The sequence below is a fragment of the Lycorma delicatula genome, chromosome 1 (assembly GCF_047948215.1).
Source record: "Lycorma delicatula isolate Av1 chromosome 1, ASM4794821v1, whole genome shotgun sequence".
In the NCBI taxonomy this organism is placed as follows: domain Eukaryota; kingdom Metazoa; phylum Arthropoda; class Insecta; order Hemiptera; family Fulgoridae; genus Lycorma; species Lycorma delicatula.
Window position 1 is genome coordinate 237,346,791 of NC_134455.1, and position 23,437 is coordinate 237,370,227.

Sequence of the window (23,437 nt, forward strand, 5' to 3'; positions counted from 1 at the left end):
GCTCGAATTTATAAATAAGAAAAATTGCCTACTCGGGATGATTCCAATCCGTAAATGATTCAAGAGCGACCATTACATCCGGGAAAAATCACTATTTGGTGTGGTTTACGGGGCTGATGGCATCACTTGGCCGTTATTTCGAATACGAGCAAGGAGATACTGTTACAATAAATGGCGAATGCTATCGAGCTATGATCCGTGATTTTTTGTTTCCAAATTTGTAAAATTTTAATTTGAATGAGATGTAAATTCAACAGGAAGGAGCCATACACCTGCTAAAATAATTTAGATATTGCGTCAAAGTTTTGGTGATTCGATAATTTTACGAAATGTTATATAGATTGGCCACCAAGATCGTGTTATTTGACTCCCGTGGACGTTTTTCTCTGGAATTATGTTAAATCACAAATCACGAACAACAAACCACAACCACTACAGCAACAAACCACAAACGACTGATAACTTGAAAACAAATAATTCGACACGTTATTAGTGAAATTCAAGTTGATTTGTGCGAAAGAGCACGCAAAATTTTGTCGATAGACTTGACTATGTCAAGCAAAGCCGTGGAGGCCATATGAATGGTATTTTTTTTCGAACATAATGTAATATTATAAGTATCAAAGTAAAAAATAATTTTGGTTAATATTACACATACTTTTTGCGCTGAAATGAAAGATCCTATATAATACTATGAAATATCGTACAATTTTTCCCCCTATTAATTCAGCTTTAACATTTAATAAATTTCGACAGTAGCGATATCGAGTGTGTAAAGAACATACAACAATTCATTGCGGAATGTAGCATGCGGAAATTGACAATATACTTGAATACAAAATATCCTCAAACTAATCAAGTATCTGACTATAAAGAAATTGACGTAAATCCCGTAAAGATAAAAACTAATGAGTGTGCGACATTTATAGCTAAAGACGACGACATAAAATACAAAAATGATTATAGTTACTCGACTAAAATAGCAGATTAACAGCCTGATCCAAGTTATATCAGCCCTGCTTAACAATTTTCAGTTTATATTCAATTTGGAAAAGAGACAGACCTGCACGCCAGATTTGTTAAAATAATTATATAACAATAATATATTTCTACGTGTATGTGTATTATTTCTACAGTATAATAAACCAAAATATGTGCCGGCCTCCGTGGCGCGAGTGGTAGCGTCTCGGCCTTTCATCCGGAGGTCCCGGGTTTGAATCCCTATTAGGCATGGCATTTTACATACGCTACAAATTATTCATTTCATTCTCTGAAGCTTGCCTAACTCGTGGACCCGGAGGTTAAACTAAAGTATACATAGATGAAAGCAAAAACTGTTAACGACAAAATATGTTAATGACAACTAATTGAATAATCTGAAAAGTGAGAGATTTTGCGTGGATATGCTTTTCTCATAGTAGACCGTATTTAATTCGAATCATTTTTAAAGATTTTTTACATATTTGAATCACGACACTGGGAAATGTACCAGCACCGATCACATTATATTGTGTGTTTTTTCGCTTTTACATGAATAAACTTACACTTTTTACATTATAAGCATAAACTTACACCGGAACAACCAGATAATTTCCACTACAAAATAAAAAAAATATATACATCGAAATAGATTCATTTGATGAAGTGGTCCGGGTTGAACATATATACATATATATATATATATATATATATAGAAAAAGGAAACAAAGCATACGGATCGAATTCAGAGCCTCCTCTATTTTTAAGTCGGTTAAAAAGATTTTAGTTGCAACGTTATTTCTCTTGCAGGTTTTTTAAGCTTTTTTAATATTTTACATTTCAAGTCATCGTACAAAAGTATACAAAATTAATTAGCATACAAAAGAAATTGTTTATCATAACTCAAACAGATATTGTTAATTAGTAGGAAAGGTATGATTACATATTTCATAATTTTAACCGACATAGGAAATTAGGTGTAGTTTAAGAAAAAAACACTATTAGAATGTACAAAAATAGAACACACAAAAATTCATGTCAAACCGCTTAAATGAAAGTTACCGAAACGTCGATTATTATTATAAGTGCATATTAAATATTTCGTATATCGGTGATGAAATCACAAAAATATAAAATGTCAAAATCATTTCACTGTTATTCGTCCAAGCGATTAAAAATATTAAAACATTATGAAATGAAATATTCCAATAATTTCATTCGTATCAATTTACGTAACACGTGTTAAAAATGTAGTAATGTCTTAAATTATCAAACGTTCCACACGAAATGAATGATAATAACGATAATGATAATAATTATCGACAACTATTTTAAATACTTTAGAAGTTGACTTAATGTAAAATACAACTATGAAGAAATATCTCAATAAAATTACCATTTTCGTTTTCTTGAATTTAATGTAACTTTTTTTATCACACTTTTCGAATATTTATATTCTACTCGTAATTTTTAATTCGCTAAAACATTACAAATGGAATATTTCAAGTTAATTATTTTTTTTTGAAGTCTATAAAGCGAATTTATAAATAGTAAATGAAAAAAAAATTTTTCTAGATTAATAACAGCAAATAATAGTCTATTCTTATCTTTTAATATATAGTTAATCCATTCATTTACTTTCAAATAATATAACAATCAATCACATCCGTAAAGGTCACCTAATTTTTTTTTTCTATGAAACTGATCATTAAATCAATGAGAATTACGTACTTGTTTACTTTTAGATAAAAAAAAAAAACTGTTAATAAAATTATTATGAACAAAATTACCAAGTAAATCAACTGTTAATTAAAAACTTAAATTCTACTACTATATAATAACGTTGTGTAATATACCGATTAGGTTGCAACTAAATATAATCCGCTCAACATAATAAACAATTTACCATAGGTCGTGGATTTTACTTAACACAGTCTTTTTAGTAGTTGATTCACTGCCACTTAGCTGTTACAACAGCTGTTTTAAGTTGCTGTACATGTTAGTCAACAATATTACATTGTTCAAATACGACTTCCCGAATTATTTGTGAACTCTGGTGATGGTTGAATTCAATTAATGATGCTACTCAAGATGGTCGGCCTGATTATTACGGTATAGCGGGAGGCGTATAGTTGTGCACATTGCGTGCGAGAGAGGTAGACCGATAGGATGGGTGGAACAGTTAGGTATTCATTTATTTATGAAAACATCTCGTATAGTTCCTTATACTTACATAGTAAGCAGTACATTGTCACAATTGTTCAGGAAATTAATAGCGGTAAGCCAGCCGTCAGCCCGTTCACAACAATACGTCGCCCGCTAACTATAACTTTAAGTGTTCTAATCGATGATAGAGAAGTAATCTTGTTTTTTTTTTATGAAATTAAAAAATCGACTGCTTTCGTCATTTTACTCGATAGAATTTTGCAGCGTATGAAATATGCCATGCCTGACCGGGATTCGAACCAGGGACCTCCGGATGAAAGGCTGAAACGCTACCGCTCCGCCACGGAAATCGGCGGAGTAATTTTTCTTCTTATTTTACCAAAGTAGCAGAAATATCAAACAACACAGTTAATTTTAACTCTGTGTATCTCAACGAAAAATTTCGATTTTAAATAAGAAAATAATCCATATTCTTATAAAATCGAAGCGTTTATGTAGTTTTACTCTTTTTTTTTCACTAATTACTCTATTTAGATGTACTGGGCACCAGGAAATTAAGCAGACCATCGAAAGAATTATGTTTTCTTTTCATTGGCAAAAACACTTAAAATTTCATAGCCCGGTCTAGAAAATGCTGCCTTCAAAAATAAGTTTTCATTTTTACCACTCGATGGACATCAGCTACCGGTTTACCTGCTCGTGAATTAATGGTTATCATCATCGATATTATCGCTACATAATTTTCTTGTAAATATTTCCTTGATATTATTAATTTAATAAAATGCTTAACCAAAAATTAACTTAAAATAAATGAGAGTAAACTCTTATCACTGGTACGAATCAATTACTGTTATTAATAAAAAGCGAGAAAATTAATAGGAAAAAATAAAATAAAAAAATCAAATTTCTAACCCTGTATTACTTACTTTTGGGACTGAACTTTTCGTGAAGTAATTTATTTATCGTTTGGAAATAAAATTAAAAAAATGCTGCAGTTATCAACAACGTATATAGGAAGAAATATAAATTACTTATTAAAGAAAAAAGAAAATAAAGAAAAAAACAACAATCAGCGGAACATATTTTTACTGGATAATATTAATTACAGAATATAATATATATTGTAATTCGATGTTTACATACTTTTTCTTTAGAAAATAATTGTATATATAACACGTATTAATTATATTTACGAACACAAGTGTTATATACTGTACACTGTTTGTATCTCTTATTCTATAATAAAATATTTACATTTGCTTTAAAAAACTGATATTGCCATTTAAAAAAATATTTGCCGACTAATAATGCATTTACGAAGGTAGTTTTCATAACTAGGTACAATAACTTGTGCAGAATTGGATAACAAAATATTTTTTCCCAGATATTGATGTGTGCCAAGTAAACTAACAAAAAACGACTGAAATTAAGCGAACAATGCTTCGATTTTTTTTCTGAAATTGAGACCGAATATTTAATTTTCAAAGAAAAAGAGCAAAACTAAATAATGAAGGAATCGCTATTTTTAAAGTAGGGTGTTTTAGTTGCTTTATTTTATATTAATTCTATTTTTGACAAAAAGATATTTTCTGCTTCATAAAAAGATATTCTTAATATCAGTAGGAGGTTATTTTTTTTATTATTTAATATTATATATAAAAAAAAACAGTATAAACATAAACCAAATATTTTTTTAAAAAAACCTCTATAGTTAATTTTAACCAATAAAAAGTTAGAGTAAAATAGATTAACCAGCAGTCTTTTAACTCAAATATTTATTATGAAACAAGTAAAAACAAAATTAAGTGATTTTTTTATCACGAGACTTTTCAAAGACAATTTTGATTGGGAAGAAAATATCGTTGGTTCATTCGGACAGAATGTACGCAGTATAATGTGTAGAATTAACAAGATTTTGTCGCTGTTCTGAACAATCAGTATAACCGTTTTGAAGTACATGCGTTCTTCTACAGTTCTAGAAATATCTCATCAAATGATTTTCGATCAATTTTACACGAAAAGTAATCATTTATTACGTAAACATTAGGTTTAATATAAAAAATTAAAGAAACTTGAATCATCTGCAGAACGTATTTGTATTTATTTGTGTATTTTAATATCGAAATAATCACAAATATGTGATTCAAATTTGGAATATAGAAAAAAAATCGGTATTTACTTATTAAGTCGAAAACCAACGCTGCTATTCAAATAGAATTCGGACACTACTCGCTTCAGTTCTTACTTTGACCATTAATAAGTCTCAACTAAAATATTTAGTAAAATAGTAAACTAATTGATAAAAAACCTGTATCGTAATCCAGCTGAAAAGTGCGCGCGAACATAGCATCGTTTTCTCTCATATAATTAAGAAAATACGTCTTATTTTATTGACAATGAAAACATGATTTATATCAGGCAAAAATGTAGCCTGATAAATTTTGATTTATTTTGTTTTCAAAAAATAAAAATAAATCAAAAGGAAGTAACTAAGAAAAAACTACCGAGAGAAAACCATCAAATGTTTTAATAGTTAAATAACTATCAAAAAAGAATAAAAATTGAAGTACTTTTGTCTAAACGGACGTGCTGACTAGGTAATAACGAAAATGATTAGTTGTAATGTTACTTGCCCGAGGCTGTATATAATTCAAACTGACGTTTAAATTTTACGGTTTTATAGAAAAATATATTGTCTTTTGAGAAAGAAATAGGAAGTACTTCCCAAGCATTTCCCAAGGTATCCTAAACTTAGATCTACAAATGGTTTCCTAATTTCCTCACAGTGATAATATACATAATCTAATGTTTCATCAAATGAAAAAAAAAAACAATTCACGAAATAATTGTTTATTTAGCTTTGTATGCAAAAGCTGTACTCCATTATATGTACATATTTATAAGTTGCGTTTACTATAAGTTACATTTACTATATTATTAAAAAGCTAAATTCATTTTTTCCAAACGAAATCATAAATCAGTAGCAGATAACTCATTTTTATTGTAAACTTTAAAATTAATACTTCTCTCGCTTTCACATTTCATGAAGACATTCCACGAATGCATCGACCTAGTTCCTTAATTACGGTCGTATCCTGTGTTGTCATTACGCTTATAAAAATAATAATGGAAAAAATACTAACGATAAAAAACACAGAATATGCAAATTATGAATGATAACGCAGCTTTTTATGGATTACTATAATTTCCCGAGTGTAGAATATTCCGTGTATGTAGCAACGCCGAACCGTCTGTCGCTCAGTAACATTCCAGTACGGTAAGTTTATTAGAGGTACGAAAGATAAGTTGGATATTCGTTTAAAACTGGATAGTCTGTTCGTACGTGACTGAATATGAAAAAAATATCCTCGCTGACAGAAAAAAATCTGCCTTAAGAACTAGGTATTCGTTTGGGGGCTGCACAGTAATCTGAAACAGGCGCATGTCGATCCGTAACCTAAGAGCCCTGCTTTAGTAAGCGAGTAATAAATATAGGCCCCCGCTCTATCGGCTGTAAGAATGTCTCTTTTCCGATCAACGGGCGTAAAGTAATGTATTATAACAATATTGGGTTATGAATAAATAATATTAAAATTCCCTATTCAAAAAAGTCAGTCAAATTTCACGGGGACAAACCGAATCATTAATAAATATGAATAATAAATAATTTGATGTCACAAACATTTTAATTGAAGCCCAAAAACGTTCAAAATTGGTTTTTGGAGGAAACAAAATAGACAAACTAAAATAGTAAAATACAGAAACTTAGTTTAAAGTAATGTACATAATTTTACAAAGTTTAAATATTTCAAGTGTTTATCAAAAGCTTCCAACAATTTAGAAATTTACACTCAATACAACATAACTGAATGGACACTTTATTTGGTATTCGTGACTGATGGAATTAAAAGCAAAATGTACCACAGAAGATGCAAATAAAAAAACCCGTTAACTACATATAAAATAAATTTTACAACTACGTAAAATTATTTAATAATAACGACAACGTAAAATAGCACGATAAAATGACGGTGCATTTATGTTGAAATGTAAACTTCAATTATATGGGCTCTAAAAACGAAAAAAATATAAGTAAATAAAATAGAAATATGTTAAAATTGGCAATATATCAAAAAATGATACATTATATTTTATAACAATCGTTAAATAAAGTTGACAAATAGGTCAGTGGTACAAATTAAGAACCGCATAACGCACAAAAACAAGGACAAGAACGCAGTTATGTACGAACACACAGGTTACAATATTGTCAGAACAGCACCCCCGCAAGTCCAGTTACCACTTTACGTGCTTTTATGCGCAACAACCGGTCGATAGATTTGTTTTATAACATAACAGCCCCGGGTTCTATTTGAAAGTATGTTGGCAACCGATGTGAAAAAATAGTTCAAGGAGAAATGAAGCACAGCACAAACAAATAGTTTATGTCTTTTATTTCAATTCCATTTAATTACTGGCAACATATTAACTTAAAGCTTATAATATTATCTATCAGTTTAAGCAATATAAATATACAAACAAAACATAAAAAATAAATAACTATTATATTGCACAGTACAACTAACAAAATTAATTTTTAACAGTACAACGTCAAAAACGATTCTTATTTGAAAAGATAACACCCTAGGTTGTATACTAAGACAATAAAAATAAAGTGGCATTAAATAAACAAAACAAACATTCATGAAGGAAAATAAATTTTCCATTGTGTAACTACACGTTGTAAAATAAGAATAAATTCCAGTAGGGGTAGTTCTTTCAGTCGTTTCATTCGATCTCTTTTTGGTTAAATATATTTATTGTTCATAAATTTCATTCATAAAAATACCGACAAAATTCATAAAAGTAACAAAAGATTTTTCCCATTTCATGCGGTACTACATTACATAACATATTATTACAACTGACGCACGTTGATGACATACGTTTTTAATAAATCCTTCAAAGCTTATTTAGTTTTAAAGAAGTTATACTTGATTACTTAATCACGTAGTTTTCTAAGGGAAGATAGATTTCGTAAATTACTCACTATAATAGCGTGCAAGATTAGGGATAGGCAGTAATAAAATTCCAGCAGATTAGTTAGTTTAGGGAACAATCACTGTTCATTTGCAGGGAACGAATTTTTTTCTGGAGGGGGTACAAGCTTTTGAACGGGGCAATTGTCCGACGATTCTGCTTCATTGTTATGATTTTTTAAAAATCTTACGTGGACACCACATGACTTCTTTATACGTAAAGACGTCACGTCGAAACTAGTCAAAATGGATTTAGGGTTGATCAAAATGGATATTACCGTTGAAATCTGAAAACCGAAATTTTTCGCGATCACAATTCTTCCTTTACTTCGTACAAGGATATAAAAAACTAAAAAAAATATAAAAAACTGTATTTATGCTGCTACTTTACTAGCCAAATGTAAATTTTCCAAAATTTCAGTTGATCAGTTCAGTGAGTTGGCCTATTTCTTCACTGTTTCAAAACAGAATAGATACCAAATTCTAACAGTTATTGACGGAGAATCGGATATCAAACTAACAGAATTACTCGTATAAAACCATCTTCAGAAAATGTATGCAGTGTTCCCAAACGATATCCATCAATTTGAACCCCCTTCATCAGGAAGGATTATTTTTTTATTATGTAATAACATTTATCGCCAAGCAGGAAATTAGTCTGTGTGACTAGTAAACTATGTAATACTAGAATGTGCCTCCGCCTAGTGATATGGCTGTTATCGTGTCGATTGCTACATTATATTGTTAATGCTACTAAGGATGACTACTGATCTTTATCATAAATAATAGTGAGGGGAAAAAATAATACAAATTTTGAGTATTGTGCGGTGGTCAGAATCTGCTATTACTTCTGCGTAAAACAAACAGTAACTTTTGAATTTAGAAAATTTATTATTAAAATCGAAAGAGCAAAAGGTTTTCAATTTGTTGGGCACACGTTTCCTCCTGAATTTTCATTAAGTTTGCTCAAATATTAAAATTTTTGAAATATAAAGAATTAAAAACAAGTCATTTAAAAACAAGTTATCCTGTCATAAGAGGGGTATATACAAAACTATCATGATTACGTGAATAAATGTATTAAAAAATATATATTAAAGTTTAGTTATGAAATAATGGAACAAAATTACAGATTTCTGATAGTGGGACATTTTAGACGCCCCTAGCCTTTGGAGCTACGTAAAAGTTTTAATTTTATGCAAAACTGCATTTGTTCAAATATGGACCCAAAACAACTCAAAAAAGCGAGATAAAATAGGTTATTTATGAAAATATTAAAGCACATTAAAATAAGCATATACTTTTATTTGTAGTACTACACAGTGTGACAAATATATAACACATACGTACTCATCATAAAGTATTTTAAGTACGCCAGTGGTTCAACCATTTCGAGTCGCGGCGAGTTTTCAATTAAAATTTTTCTATGGTGCCCTACCCTAAGTAAAAATTTGACTACTTGTAAGTAAAAGATAAAAATAAATAAAACTCGTGTATCTTCATTATTTTTTTACTTTATTACCATTAAATTAATAATTATAAATGTTATAGTTCAATTATTTATGAAGCTTTTACAATATTTCGCGGCGTCCCTATGAAGAGGCCGCCGCGGGTTGCCGCGGCTCCCCGGGGCGCCGCGGCGCACAGTTTGGGAATTACTGGTGTACGTACTTCTTACATGTAAAGATAAAATATGCTAAAGTGATCCTATAAAATGGTCGATTACGAACCTAGATTTCTTTTCTACTGTCAAATACAATTAGCAATTTACATAGGATTCGGAAAAAATTACTTATACTGTAAATCAACTAAATAAGAGACAATTAATTATCTACATCCTACAGTTTACGTACTGCAAAGTAAACCGATTATAAAAGACTATACATCAATTTAAAAGAATTATAAAAATTAATGATCCTTTTTAATGCTTATTATCGGAGAATATATTAACAGTGCTAACCAGTTTACTTGAGAAAAGGTGCATGCTTGAATTAATACCCAATAAATTATGATTTAATTATTATTTAATAAGAAAATATTTTGTAAAAGTCACTTGAAGCAGATTTAATATGCCATACGTAAAGTTTCAAATTTTGTTAAAATTCAAAAAGAAAAAGTTTTATATATATATATATATATATATATATATATATATAAAATTCAATATAAATTCAAAGCTGACCTTAAATTAATTAATTCCATTTATTATTAAAACGTAACTAAGTGCAGCATAATTAAAATTATTATTTTTATTAACCTAGATAGCAAAGTCATGGAATATTAAATATCAAGAGTATATAATAATAATAATAATTACAATTATAACAATATTAAAATTAATAACGAACATCACACGATTTCACTGATAAAATAACGCATCAAACCAGACACTTAAAACAAGATTACCTACGTCATTATCATATTACTGATAACACAAACTCAATATTCAAAATACTAAAAATTATATTTTTAAAAACGAACAAATAGAAAAATATGTACACTTTTACAAGACAGTTATAAGATCATTAAATATGAACGCTGTTTTTTATTAAATAGAAATTTAAAAAACAAATTATCATAGGATTAATAAAATAACAGATTTACAGTTAAAAATTTATGAGTGTTATTATTTAGCAAAACAAATTAGAAGAATTAAATAAAAATCATCAGAAAACTTTTAAATCTTGTAAAGTATCCATTAGTCTCACATTATAGCAACTTTCCCCATAATTTTAAGCCCTTATCACCTCATTCCATTTCTTTGAACACACCTTCAGGAAGTGCATTAAACAATTTGAGGGAAATAGTTTATGATTGAAGTACTCCACTTCTTTTGAGGCGGTATTTTTTCATTCTGATTTCTGATTTTTTATGCCGAACTTTTATAGAATTTTCTTATGTGTATATAAAAAAAGTGAGTGGTGACCAATAGAGTCGAACGCTTTTCAAGGTCTATAAGCGTCAAGTAGATGGTTTCGTCGAGTTATTTGCACTCATAATTTGTGGTTACTGGCTATTAGAGAGTAAGACTTAAAAATAAATAATTATTCCCGGAATAGGCGCCAGTATTTATCAAAATGCAGTAGGACTACGGATAACTCTCCAGCGGGATTATTCTGCCTAAATCCCGTATGTATCCTACGTTATCAATTTTTTTAAATTTGCCATAAATAAGCACAGCAGAGGGCAAATGATTGATTGCCTTAAAGGTCATTTTCATTTTCGTGTTGTTCGTTTGTTTTGTTCCATTTTTTAATTATGTTTTTATTGTCTTCGTTATTTATGTTTTTGTTGTATTTTTAGTTGATTTTTAGGTTTTTTGTGCCAACGCATGTGGCATGTCTTTTGATTTGGTGTTGTTTTTTTTTCATAGCGGTATTACCCGTGTTCGTTTTTATTTTGTGTTGGGTCGTTTTTGTTGTTACCTACCGTGATTTATTAACCGTTTCTTTTATTCACGATTTTAAATTAACATTTAATTTCAGCCTACGGTTGCTAGGACTTATTTATTTGCAACCACAGCTGTTTTTTTTTTTTTTTTTTGTTTAACCTTCGCGTCCACCGTTAGGTATTGCTTCAGAGGATGAGATGAATGATTTGTATCGTGTATGAAAATGACATGCTTGACCGGGATTCGAACCCGGGACCTCTGGATGAAAGGCCGAGTCACTATCACTCGCGCCACGGAGGCCGTCACACAGCTGTTGAATCTATTTACGAAGTTGTTTACCTTCCACGTAAGCAGTTTTTCTAAGTAGAATATTGACTAGAATAATTTTAATTTATCTCAATAACAGCTGTTGGAGCAGAAGGAAATTTTGATAAAGATTTTCCCTCTCGCTGTGTAACACGTGTTTACATTCTATCTCAGCGGTTTTTTTTTTGTTGGTTGTTTACTGATTTTGCGTAACAGTGATCTAATTCATTAATTTAAATTGATTTTAATTAATTATGTCACGTTCTGATGAATCACAGGATGTCTCTCGTAATGGGTCATCAGTTCCAGTGGAGAAGACTGTGAGAAAAACTTCTAGAGATACTCTACGTAGTATCCGAAGGGGAATAACCATCAGAGGGAGAGAGACATAAATGACACTTCTGGAGAGAGTGTACAGAAGGAGATATATGACAGAGAGTACCGCCTGAGGCGGGGAGAGACCGTTGATGGCCGATTACAATCAGGACAGGCCGGTGTCACATGCCAACTCAGCAACTGCTTTTTTGTCGGAGGATGATGGTACTACTCCAGTTTTGAATGAGGGTGAGATGGAGAATGATTATGTAGAGGAGGTCAAGCCGACTAATAAGCGGTCACAATCACTGTCTCCACCATTGGCGGGGCCCAAGCGGAGACAACGTCAAGTTAAGAGAGATTCTGCAGTGCTAATCGCGGAGTCAGGGATAACTCATCAGCTGGGGTCCTTGACGGGAGCCGTGCTGAGCCAAGTGGAATGGAACGCCCACTCAGGCTCTGTGTTCACGACTGCCGTTCAACAACTGTCAATTGGGGTCGGGGAACTACATGGCTTGGTGCAGGTGATCCCGAATACGAAGCGTGGGATTAAGGAGAATCTGGTAACGATGGTGGAATCGGCGAGGACTCTGAATGCGGTTGACTGGCCTGGATAGCTGGAAGGGCCGCCGGGAAGAGCGTGTGGAGCTGCTCCCACTATGTCAGGTGCTGTGACGCAAACTCCCCCAAAGAACCGTGATCTGGAAGATATCCTATCATGGAAGAGAAGTTTGACTGATGCCGTGGGTATGACTTGGCGGTGAGTGGCACTGTTGTTGCCCGCTCTACCGGAACAGTCGTTGGCGGAGCTGCTGAAGAAAGTCAAACAGTCAATTGGTGAACAGGAATTTGAAGATATTATGTCCCTGCGTCAGGGCAACGGTGGAGAATTATGAATAAGAGTGAGGGGCGCCGAGAAGGCAGCGACGTTGAAAACGGTTCGTCTCCCGGGGTTGGTCGCTGGGCATAACTTTGTCGGGCCTGGTGATTTTACACTGGGAGTTAGAGGCAGACAAGGAAATCAAGATCAAGGCGGGCCTGTCTGTCATGCCGGAATTACAGCCGGTAGACGGGTGGGCTGGTTAGAGTAAAGGATACTCCCCCGGGCCGTGTTTATGTTTTACATGGGTCCGGCCTGGGGAGAAGGTAGGAAAACAGATGAATATTCCAAACACGATAAGGGAAAAAGAGCTTTGGAGTCAGGTCTTTGAATGTAATTTATAGGAAGGGTTTCTGAAGAAGAGAGCAACCCTTTCTGTTTTTTGACGCCAAATAATTGATAGTCAATTTGGCCTCAACAATAAAAGCTTAAAATTAATAAGCTTTGGGTACTGCACCGTCGAAACCAATTGAAACAACGCTGCATTTCTGAAGAAATATATTCATCTTCATTGTTCAATATGATGGTGGCATCCTGTAAAGAAAACCGTTCCTAACCTCCCTAAATTGGATCTCCGGGTGGAGATTATTCAAGAGGATATCATCAAAAAACGAATAAAAATCATTATATTCTTCGAATCGGGGCGTTACATTTCTTGTATGATTAAAGAGATGCGGAAGATCGGAGAATTTATGAAGTTTAGAGTTACATAAAGGAATAATAGGACTAGTAATGATTACGAAGTTATGGCAAAAAGTAGAATTCTACAAGTGCTACAATAAGAGAATTATTTTAGTCGGAATTTATTCAAACCCAAAACGTAAGACAATACTAAAGCTTTTAATACCAACCTCTTCAGAAGACAATGATTACAAGGAAGAGGTATACACCGAACTAGACGATCAAGTCAAGTGATGAAAGTCTTACAACAATGGGGAACTGGAATTTCATAGAGGAATTATAGTATCACGGATTATGGATTTGTTCAAACTGACAAATACAAAAATATATTCTAAATGTCTAATAAGAAGACTGTATACAAGGTGAGGACAGGAAAGAAAGAAAGATCTCAATATAATAATTCACTAAATCAATATATTTATGCACTTGCTTTCTTGATCTTTTATTTTTTTTTCTTTACTTTATATTCATCAACTCTTTTGTTACTTTATTTTTTTTAAATTATTATTGCAAGTATATATTCAAAATTTACTAAAATCATCAATTCATAATTATTGAGTTAGCAAAGTCGATAAGAAAGTTTAAATTAATACAGTACGCGTAGTATAAAATAATTGTAATAATTTTAGTTTTCTTCTATTTTATTCATGTAATCAAGATATCGTGTTGATAAGAGGCTTAACGAAGTCATTTGTAAGTAAATAAATAAATACTCATTAAATAAGAGTTCAAAAGTAAATTATGATATAAACAGATCCAGCAGTGCAAATCAATTCTGATCACGATTTACTAATGACAAATTGTAGATTAAGTTTAAAAATTAAAAAAAAAACAAAACACCTGACATCAAAGAAATGGATGCATACAGACAAAAAGATAAAGGATATGAAATTAAGATCTGAACAAATCACGGTTCGAATTTTAATCTACTTTTGTAGTAACTTGTAGACAGGAGCTAGAAGTTGCGACAAAAGTAGATTTAATAGAAAACAAATGGATGAATTCGAATAAGGAAATTATTAAGTCTGAAGAAGATACAAGTAGAGAGGAGGTAGAAAGGACGAGTTAGTATACATCAAAAACATTTGAAATACATTATCGGTATTGGATAATCGGAAAATGTAAAAAATATGAAGGCGGAAACTTACTGGACATGAAAAAATGAAATTAATTAAAGCGCAAGATCCAAAGGAAGACTGACTAAAGAAGACATCTTGCAAAATTTATGAGACCGGATAAATACCTTCAGATTTTAACAAAATTATTATTTCTATTGTAAAAAAAAAAAACAAAAAAAAATCAGATAAATAAAAGAACTTCCGCACTAATCTAACGTTTAATGCTTCTAGATTACTACAAGGATATTATAGGGCACGGAAAATGTAACAGGGGAAGACCAAATCTGTTTCAAAAAACGTATAGAAACAATAGAAGCTATTTTAGCCCTATGAATAATTATTTTATAAGGCAGGTTGAAGAAAAGCGAGGGAATGTAGATTTTAAGAACGGAATGAAAATTTTTTGTGGTGAACAACGTACCACGAAGGAAAAAGTTAAGATGGCGATATTACATTAATATCGTAATTTCGACGATGAGAATCATTCGATACGATAGACGAATGAATGAATTCATTCAATACATTCAGTGAAAGAGGAAGCCAAAACTTCCAGGTTATAGAAGAATGTAGAAAAAACCTATTAGAGTTAAGAGAATATAATAAGGGCGAATTGATTAATAGAAACACAATTACGAAGAAAGAATTTTTTGATAGATCCGATAAATTAAAATAAAAATAATTCTCTTACAGAATCTTCGTCAGAAGAAGCAACTGAGAGTCAGTAGAAAAATAATCATAAAGGAAGACATTAGAATATGTAAGTCAAATGACTGAAATGTACAAAATATGTTAAGACTAAATATAATAAAACAGGTACAAAAATCGACGCATGTCGGTTTTTGTACCTGTTTTATTTATTAAGAGCTCACATATATTTGTTTAGAATTCCCAAATTAAATAAATATTCAAATTAAGTATGTAAATAACACATTTTTCATGTTTAAAACGTACGTTATTTTCGATACATTAATTTACGTTAATGTTGTTTACATTAACTTCACCGGAATCAGTTAATTTTAATACAATGGATCAAAGCAAGTACGAGTAGTTAAATATAGCAAGAAAAGTGTTCCACTAATTTTTTAATAACTGAACGACTAACACGACCGAATTGTTCTTTACTAGCCGCTGACCTGTTATCAAATAGCAAGATGTTCAATTAATAATAGTTACAATAGTAAAAGATGCCAACATTACGGTAACCAAACAGCTGGCTGGCAAGAATACGAACAAGTCGTAAAAAAAGTAACTTAACTTAAGCCATATTGAGCCACGACAGTTATTAAAAAAATATATGTGACATTCATAAACTGAATTGAAAAATTCTATGTAGTAATTAATCAAGACATCATTATTTGTAAATAATTTTTAAAAGTAACTGCATCAGGTTCTTCGCATCATGTAACGTAATAGACCATCATCGCTAAATGATATCGTTCTAAACACCCTTGTGAGTCCATCGAACTGTCATCTAGCACAGTGACTCGAGCAACATACTGAAATAAAATTATTTTCTTACTCTTCAACATCCAGGTGATACATCGTAATAAAAAATGAAGTTACTATTTGATACTACTACATAAATGGAATATGCTGAAGAAAATATGCATATAACATAATATTAAGGAAATTAATTTATTTAATATCGACTTAAAATTACGCTGGATAATTTTAAAATATCAAAGATCATTTAATGTTAGCTAGTGGGACTAGCAATAATACTTAAAAATAAATAAATAATTGAAGTAATTTCTTTTTTTATAACTGTTTTTCCAGCGTAATAGAAAATTATGTTTGAAATTATACGGAATATACTTGGGTAAATACACAAACTATAGCAGGATTGAATTACAAATATCTGTCAATGTATTAATGATTTTGGCTGCGAATGGAAATTCAACCGATTAACAAGCGAAAACCATTTTTTTTTTCACAAAATGTACGATTACATCTGAAAATTTAAAAAATAAATTGAAATTTTATTTTAATCAATATTTATGACGATGACACGCTTAATAAAAACAACTGACCCACTACAATTAAAACTATTAAAATAAGCAGCTGAACATTTTTCAAATGGACACGACTGACTGCTAAGGGGAAGTAATTTCGAAATTACATGATGTGTCTACCTAAGTTATGTTCCACAGCCGGTTTAGTCTACGCAAATATTACAGTCAGGCGTCAAACGAAGTTTAGGATTTAATGGTGTGTGGTACAACCGCAAAAGTTGTATCTAATTATTAATGTTCCAGCTAGTTCCATTCCACAGAAATGTCGTGTCGTGTCCAGACAAAAAATTATGAAAAGATTATACATTCCTCTATTAATGAATGATTCCTTATCAGGAACATACTCGTAATTTAAGATCCGATGGATACTTCTTTTATATATATATATTCGTAGTAATAAATGTTTGAATAGCTATAAACTGTTTTCGTTGTGAATGAAACGCGAGAAAAAGGTAATTTAATAAAGGAAACTATGATAGTTATTATAAATATTGAAATTGAAATTAGAGCTACTACAATTAATTTTTAATCTTAACATGAAATGAAGCACGGAAACAATGCAGGCAGTAAAGCTATTGAATAAGAATTAAGTAAGGTACATAATGGCAATTAGCTGCATAAAAACGTTCAACAGATGTTTAATCACGTGACCTTGAAAATAGCTCGGGACATTAACGGTAGCTCAATATAATTTTAAATGATCACAAAAAAATTGCAATTAACGTGATGCATCGCTCATACTGAACGCGCGCACGCATGGACATATGCGTCTGTCAACATACGAGTATAATACCAGTGTGAGAAACACTAAGCCTATGTTCCAAGGTTTAAATAATTTACAATATGAAATAATTTACATAAGCTCGGAAGCTTTGATAAAACAATTAAAATCCTAGAAATAATTTTTATCATTTAAGTTATTATTAAACTAACTGAAGAAAACAACTTATTTTAACTAAACGGTTTTAAATACAGATTACTTTTTTTTAATATCGTATCCAAAACCTTTCAACAGTGCTACAGAATTTTCAACTGTTACGCGTTACTCAATTTGGAAGGTAATTCAATAATGTTGTTAACAGAAATTATTCGTAGGAAATGAAAATGAGCAAAAAATAATAAACAATAATGGTATATAATATTAAATAAATAAACGTGAAACACGGATGGTAGGATTACTATATTACGTTTGAAATTTTTACTTTTACCTCTTTGATAACCATATTCGAGAGCACAATTAATCACAAATAGCTTTAATATGACATGAATTAAAAAAGGTAGATATATTTTTTAACAAAGGAAAGCAGTTAATTTCTGAATATTCCTTTACGTTTGACAGAACAAAATCTATGTTTAGCACTGAAATATTTCTGCAACGTAATCCAAATATGACTGGGAAGTGCAGCGGATCACGCCTACTTGAAAACAAGAATAATAATGTTTTAGTGCAGAACGTATGGCAATATATTCATTACAGAACATCACAAAGACCGAGAAAAAAATTCAATAAAAAATAGATTATAGTTTGCAAAAAGAGATTATTTTCTCACTCCTCACTTGCATTTAAAGGGAAAGTGATAATTCAGTAAACATTTCTAAAAATGGGAAACGCACAATATTTACTATTACTACTATTAATAAAGTAGATTTTCTAGCGAACAACCAATATCTCGCAAAAAAAAAAACTTTAGAAATTATGAAGACTTTAAAACAGATGGGTAGGAAGTGAAGGGAATTCACTACGTGGCGCAAAGGGAGGCTCAGTCAGTAAATCGGATACTTCAATTATAGGTTCCATGCGCTATTGCGTACAGGCTCAAAAAACGCTTCAAAAAATAAATATATTCGTAACTAAGGAAAATCATTAAATTATTTAAAAATTATGTAATGATTCATCATTAACTTGCTGACATTAAAAGCACAATCAAATTACACTTCTTAGAACGTAAAGGACTACAAGAAACATAACCCAGAATAAAATAAATATAGCATAAATTTAGATTATATTTCTAAATAACTGAAATAAAGTTTAACACCGTGGTAATATCACAAGAAAAAATCTCTATTGAGTAAAGTCACTTAAACAGATTGGACCTTCAACGTTAACATATTTTCATGTAAAATCTTTTTTATGCTCACATTCCTATAAACGTAAATTAAGTTTTTATCTTTTTAAATTGTAATAGATTAATTCCAGTATAATAATTTATAAGAATCATTCTCTATTAACCAATAACAATTTTTTAGTAAAGATATTTTCCGTAGGACTTAAGGAACGTTTTCCAAAGTACTATTACAACATCTAAAAATAATTATGTTTTTTGTAAAATAAAAACTATTTAAAAAAACGTTAACGTTACTTTTAAAAAATAGCTAATTGGAAGAGTTCTATCTGCAAAATCAGTAAATCTCTAAAACTGACAAGTACGATACATATGCTTCTTCAATAGTTTTGTAATCGTATGGTTATAATTATATATACAGATGAAGTCTGAGAGTAGAATGCAATTCAATCGGTAAACCTAACCTTTAAATGAGGGCTAGTAATTCTATAAGTATAAATTTAAGCAAATAGTACGGCTAATATAAAATTTTCAAGGAGCAATGGAATAAACCATGCCTATCTCTTAGTTTACGTTAAATTTTACAACATTAATATCGTCAATCGATAGAAAATTTCGACCATATGCTAGTTATAACCATATAAAGTAATCGTGATATTCTCAACAGTTAGTAAGTTTTAATAATATGAAAATAAAATTTTGCGATTAGAGCGATTTAATATTGTACAAAGAACTTTAATTAATGTTAAAAAGATTAATCTTACCTGCATTAAGGGCAAACCCCCGCCTCCTTCCGTCTGTCCGAGAGGCTTATTTTGTATACCGATGGGGGCCGCTTCACTTTCGTCACATTCACTTTTGGCCGAAACCACAGCAACTTCTTTAAAATTGTTGTTCTCCATTTGGATATACCTTAAAAAAAGTAATAACGAAATACAAATTACACCGACAGTTACTATGAAAGAGGTAGAATAAACCGAGTACGTTTAAAAGCCGGTTTTGAGGTTATGATTTCAGATTGATTTTTAGAATAATTTGATAATTGCTAATTTGTAAAAAAAAATTACAATGCTAGCACCGGCAGAATATTTCACATCAACACACACAACCAAACACGTCGCGCGTCGCCGCCTGTAGTCTGCTATCCCGTCCCACTCTGCGGAGGAAAAGAAAAAAATAGCATTGAATTTACTTGTTAGATGCCAGACCGAGGAATAGCCCGACGTCACAGTAGACACTATTGCGCACCTCTCCCGCGCATCTCTTCAGTGTCGATGTAAAACCATTCGAACGTATAGCAGTGCACTACGACAACCGGCTTAATTAAATTAACGTAAAATGTCAAGTGCGTTCGTTCGGTTTATATTGTGTTCGTTTAATAGAACATATATGAGCGGCTTTAGCGTTTACAATAAATAATTAGGTCTCGTAACTCGCATGAGGAAAATTAAATAAATTAAATTTAAGCCATAAATACAGTAAATAAAGCGTATTGCCGAATCTCAATAAATATTTGTGACACGTATTGTTATTAAAGTTATAAATTTAAATATTTTTTTTAGAAATTTATTTTCTAGAAACATATAATATAAATATATTTACCCGATTATTTAACTATTTTTAAACAACTAATGAGTAAATTCTAAACAAAATACCATCTTGTAAGCTAATGAAGAAGCTGACATTTTACTAGACTTAATATTTGATACTATTATTAAGTATTGATTTCAATGTTACAGACACAGTATAATGAACTACTTACTTAATAAAGTTTATTTAATTCACAATCAATCGACAAATTAAACAATTCGTATTAAGAATATTTATTCATCTCTTTCTTATCCTTATTTCTTAAAACCTATTAAACTCGATTCGACAAAAACGTCATTAAAGAAGTAGAGGTAAAAATGTAATAATCACAGTTAGTTAATTTATTCTTTATTTATTGCAGTACTTACTATCATATTTGCATTATTTATTGCAATGTTTTATTTCCTCTTGGGTGTAAATAAATTTGGAGATCAGTAAACTGTTGTACAGGATTTGTACACATAACCTTGATGTGAAGGATTACTCTTTTTTTACAAGGATATTTTTTTAATATTACATTAACAGTCATTTTCTAATCCTTATATTATTTAGTAGTTGAGAGATGCTTCTTTTGACCTCTGGGTTTTCTGTTTATACATAGAACCATTACATTAAATTGAATTAAATTAAAATTTTGAATTGAAATAAATTTATTGCCAATACAAACTGTTAAAATTAAATATTTATTTTAATTAACTTTATAAATAATTTTTGACAAATTCTTGTATCTACTTATGTTAATGTTCTTTTTCATAAATTTTCTGCATTTTATTTTAAAATTAAGAATTTTATTTCTTCTTCTCCCCATATTGTGATATAATTAGACATTCTAAAAGTTTTATAGAACAATGAATTGTGAGTTGTAGACTTCCCAGATTAATGTATTTTTTCATCAGCACAACTACTTGTTTATTATTACATGTGACAAACTCAGTATTTTCAGGAGGATAATTTGGTATTAACTAATATTTTATTTTAGTTATAAAAATTAAAGATCATATTATTCCTTATTTAACGCAACCGAAAAAAAGTGTTTGTATCATCAGATTTATAATTTGCATACTACTTATTTTTAAAATTATCCGCATAGTTGTGTTTTGTAATTTTTGAATTCTCCTCAGCTGACCCTGATTACATAAAAATAAAATACAAGCACAGAAATCGGTATATGTAGCTATCCTACTTTTATATAAATTGAGCTCTTATTTAATTACATATAATAAACTACCATCCTTGTCGCGGCTTCGTCCGTGCTATATAGTACTTGCCTTTCCTGTAGCGGTCAATTTATTTATCTAATGTTTTTTAGTCAAGAAACCGGTGCAGCCAGTCGTATCACATACAGTAACAGTATGAGCGGATGAATTGGTTGAGCCACCGCGCCGAACACTGTGCCACTCTTTAAAAAATCGAAATTTAAAAAAAAACCGAAAATGATTTTTAGATATTTATTTGAAGAGTATTTGCAAGCCAAACTTTAGTGAATATCTCGTTTAGTATAGTCGGAAATGGGGAAAATTTGCAATCATTAACAAAATTTTTTTTACCTTTCTTCACTCCTTTCAAGGTCGATTCAACATCGATTACAAATCCCTCACGACATGTTCTTAAAAAAAAAATATATATATATTAATTATATTAAATTAATAATTTATAATCAATTCCTAAAGTCTGCACTAAAATATTTTTTTCCATTTTTTTTTATAAGTGTAATCTATGCGTTTGTAAATTTTATCTTTTCTTCTACCATTACACCGAAATATTTTTTAACTCTTTAACTACTATCAGTATCAATATTTATCTCTAAATTATATTATTTGTTTATCTAAGTTATTTTGTGTTTATCGTGTTTAACTTAACTGTATTTAACATTTTTATTCATCTTTTCTGTATTATCTAAATAGTTCTGAATTTTGTCATTTGCTTCATTTATATCCTCTGCTTCGTTACAACTTAGCGAGTTGTCAAAAAGTAACATAATTTTAAATATTTTTTTAAGAAATATTTGTATCATTTGGATTCGTTTTAGAACAAAGCTCCAACAACCTATTAACAGTACTTAAATATTTCGGTATTTCTTAAATGTAAGAAATTTTGCTTTAATATTTATTATCTATTTAATCATTTATTTATAAATATTTTTTTAAATATTAGCTATTCATAAATTTCTGACTTATTACTTCTGATACTCTTATCCACATAATAATATTTTTCTATTTACAGGTTCGAAAGTTCTTTTCAGGTCAAAAAAAAAATATTGCACCTTCTCAATTGTGTTTCCACTGATTTATCACACAATTTTCAATGCTGGTTCACGTGAATGACTTTTCTCTATGACCTTTCATATATAGATTGTTTATCCGCAAGCACATTATTTTCACTTAAGAATCGATCTGTTTAGTTTTGAAAACTCATTTCCATAGATTTTTTCAGTTACATTAATAGTATTTATTGGTCTAATTATATCGTTCTTATTCATACATTTTATTTTTTTAAGTGGCACAATTGTAGAAATCTTCAAAGCATTGCATTAATTAATGAGTCATTACCACTGTTAGGCACCGAGTAACTAATTATTATAAACGTACTTAATTTTACATCTGTACTAAACAAACCATAATCATTTTTTTTTTATTAGCTGACTAAAATTTTAAAAATTTATTTTGTATAACAATATGTAAGGTGAAGTTATACCTCTTTTAAATCCTTCTACAATTCTAATGTTTCTTACAAAGGCTAATAGTCATTACTCTTATTTAATTCTTCAATGCTACCGATAAAAAATGTATTTAATTCTTTCACAATTATACTGGGTTCATAAATTTTTTCGGTTGTAAACAAATCATTACGATATTTAACATGTTTTATTTATTTATTTTTTTTTAATTTATGTTTTGG

At 30.3% G+C, this 23,437-nt stretch overlaps 1 protein-coding gene across 3 annotated transcripts in view; it reads right to left on the reverse strand.

Annotated features, from left to right (window-relative positions):
• Window positions 1-20,131, reverse strand: part of rept (RuvB-like helicase 2 rept) — a 390,162-nt gene extending 370,031 nt beyond the window's left edge. For 2 of the 3 annotated variants that reach the window (XM_075374509.1, XM_075374518.1), the window contains exon 1: window positions 19,714-20,119. In XM_075374509.1, the coding sequence (XP_075230624.1) occupies window positions 19,714-19,851 (138 nt within the window). In that variant the 5' untranslated portion in view covers window positions 19,852-20,119. Of the gene's footprint in view, window positions 1-19,713 lie in introns of all 3 variants that reach the window. The other variant, XM_075374532.1, reaches the window with a different exon arrangement.
• Between the last annotated feature and the right edge of the window lie 3,306 nt (window positions 20,132-23,437).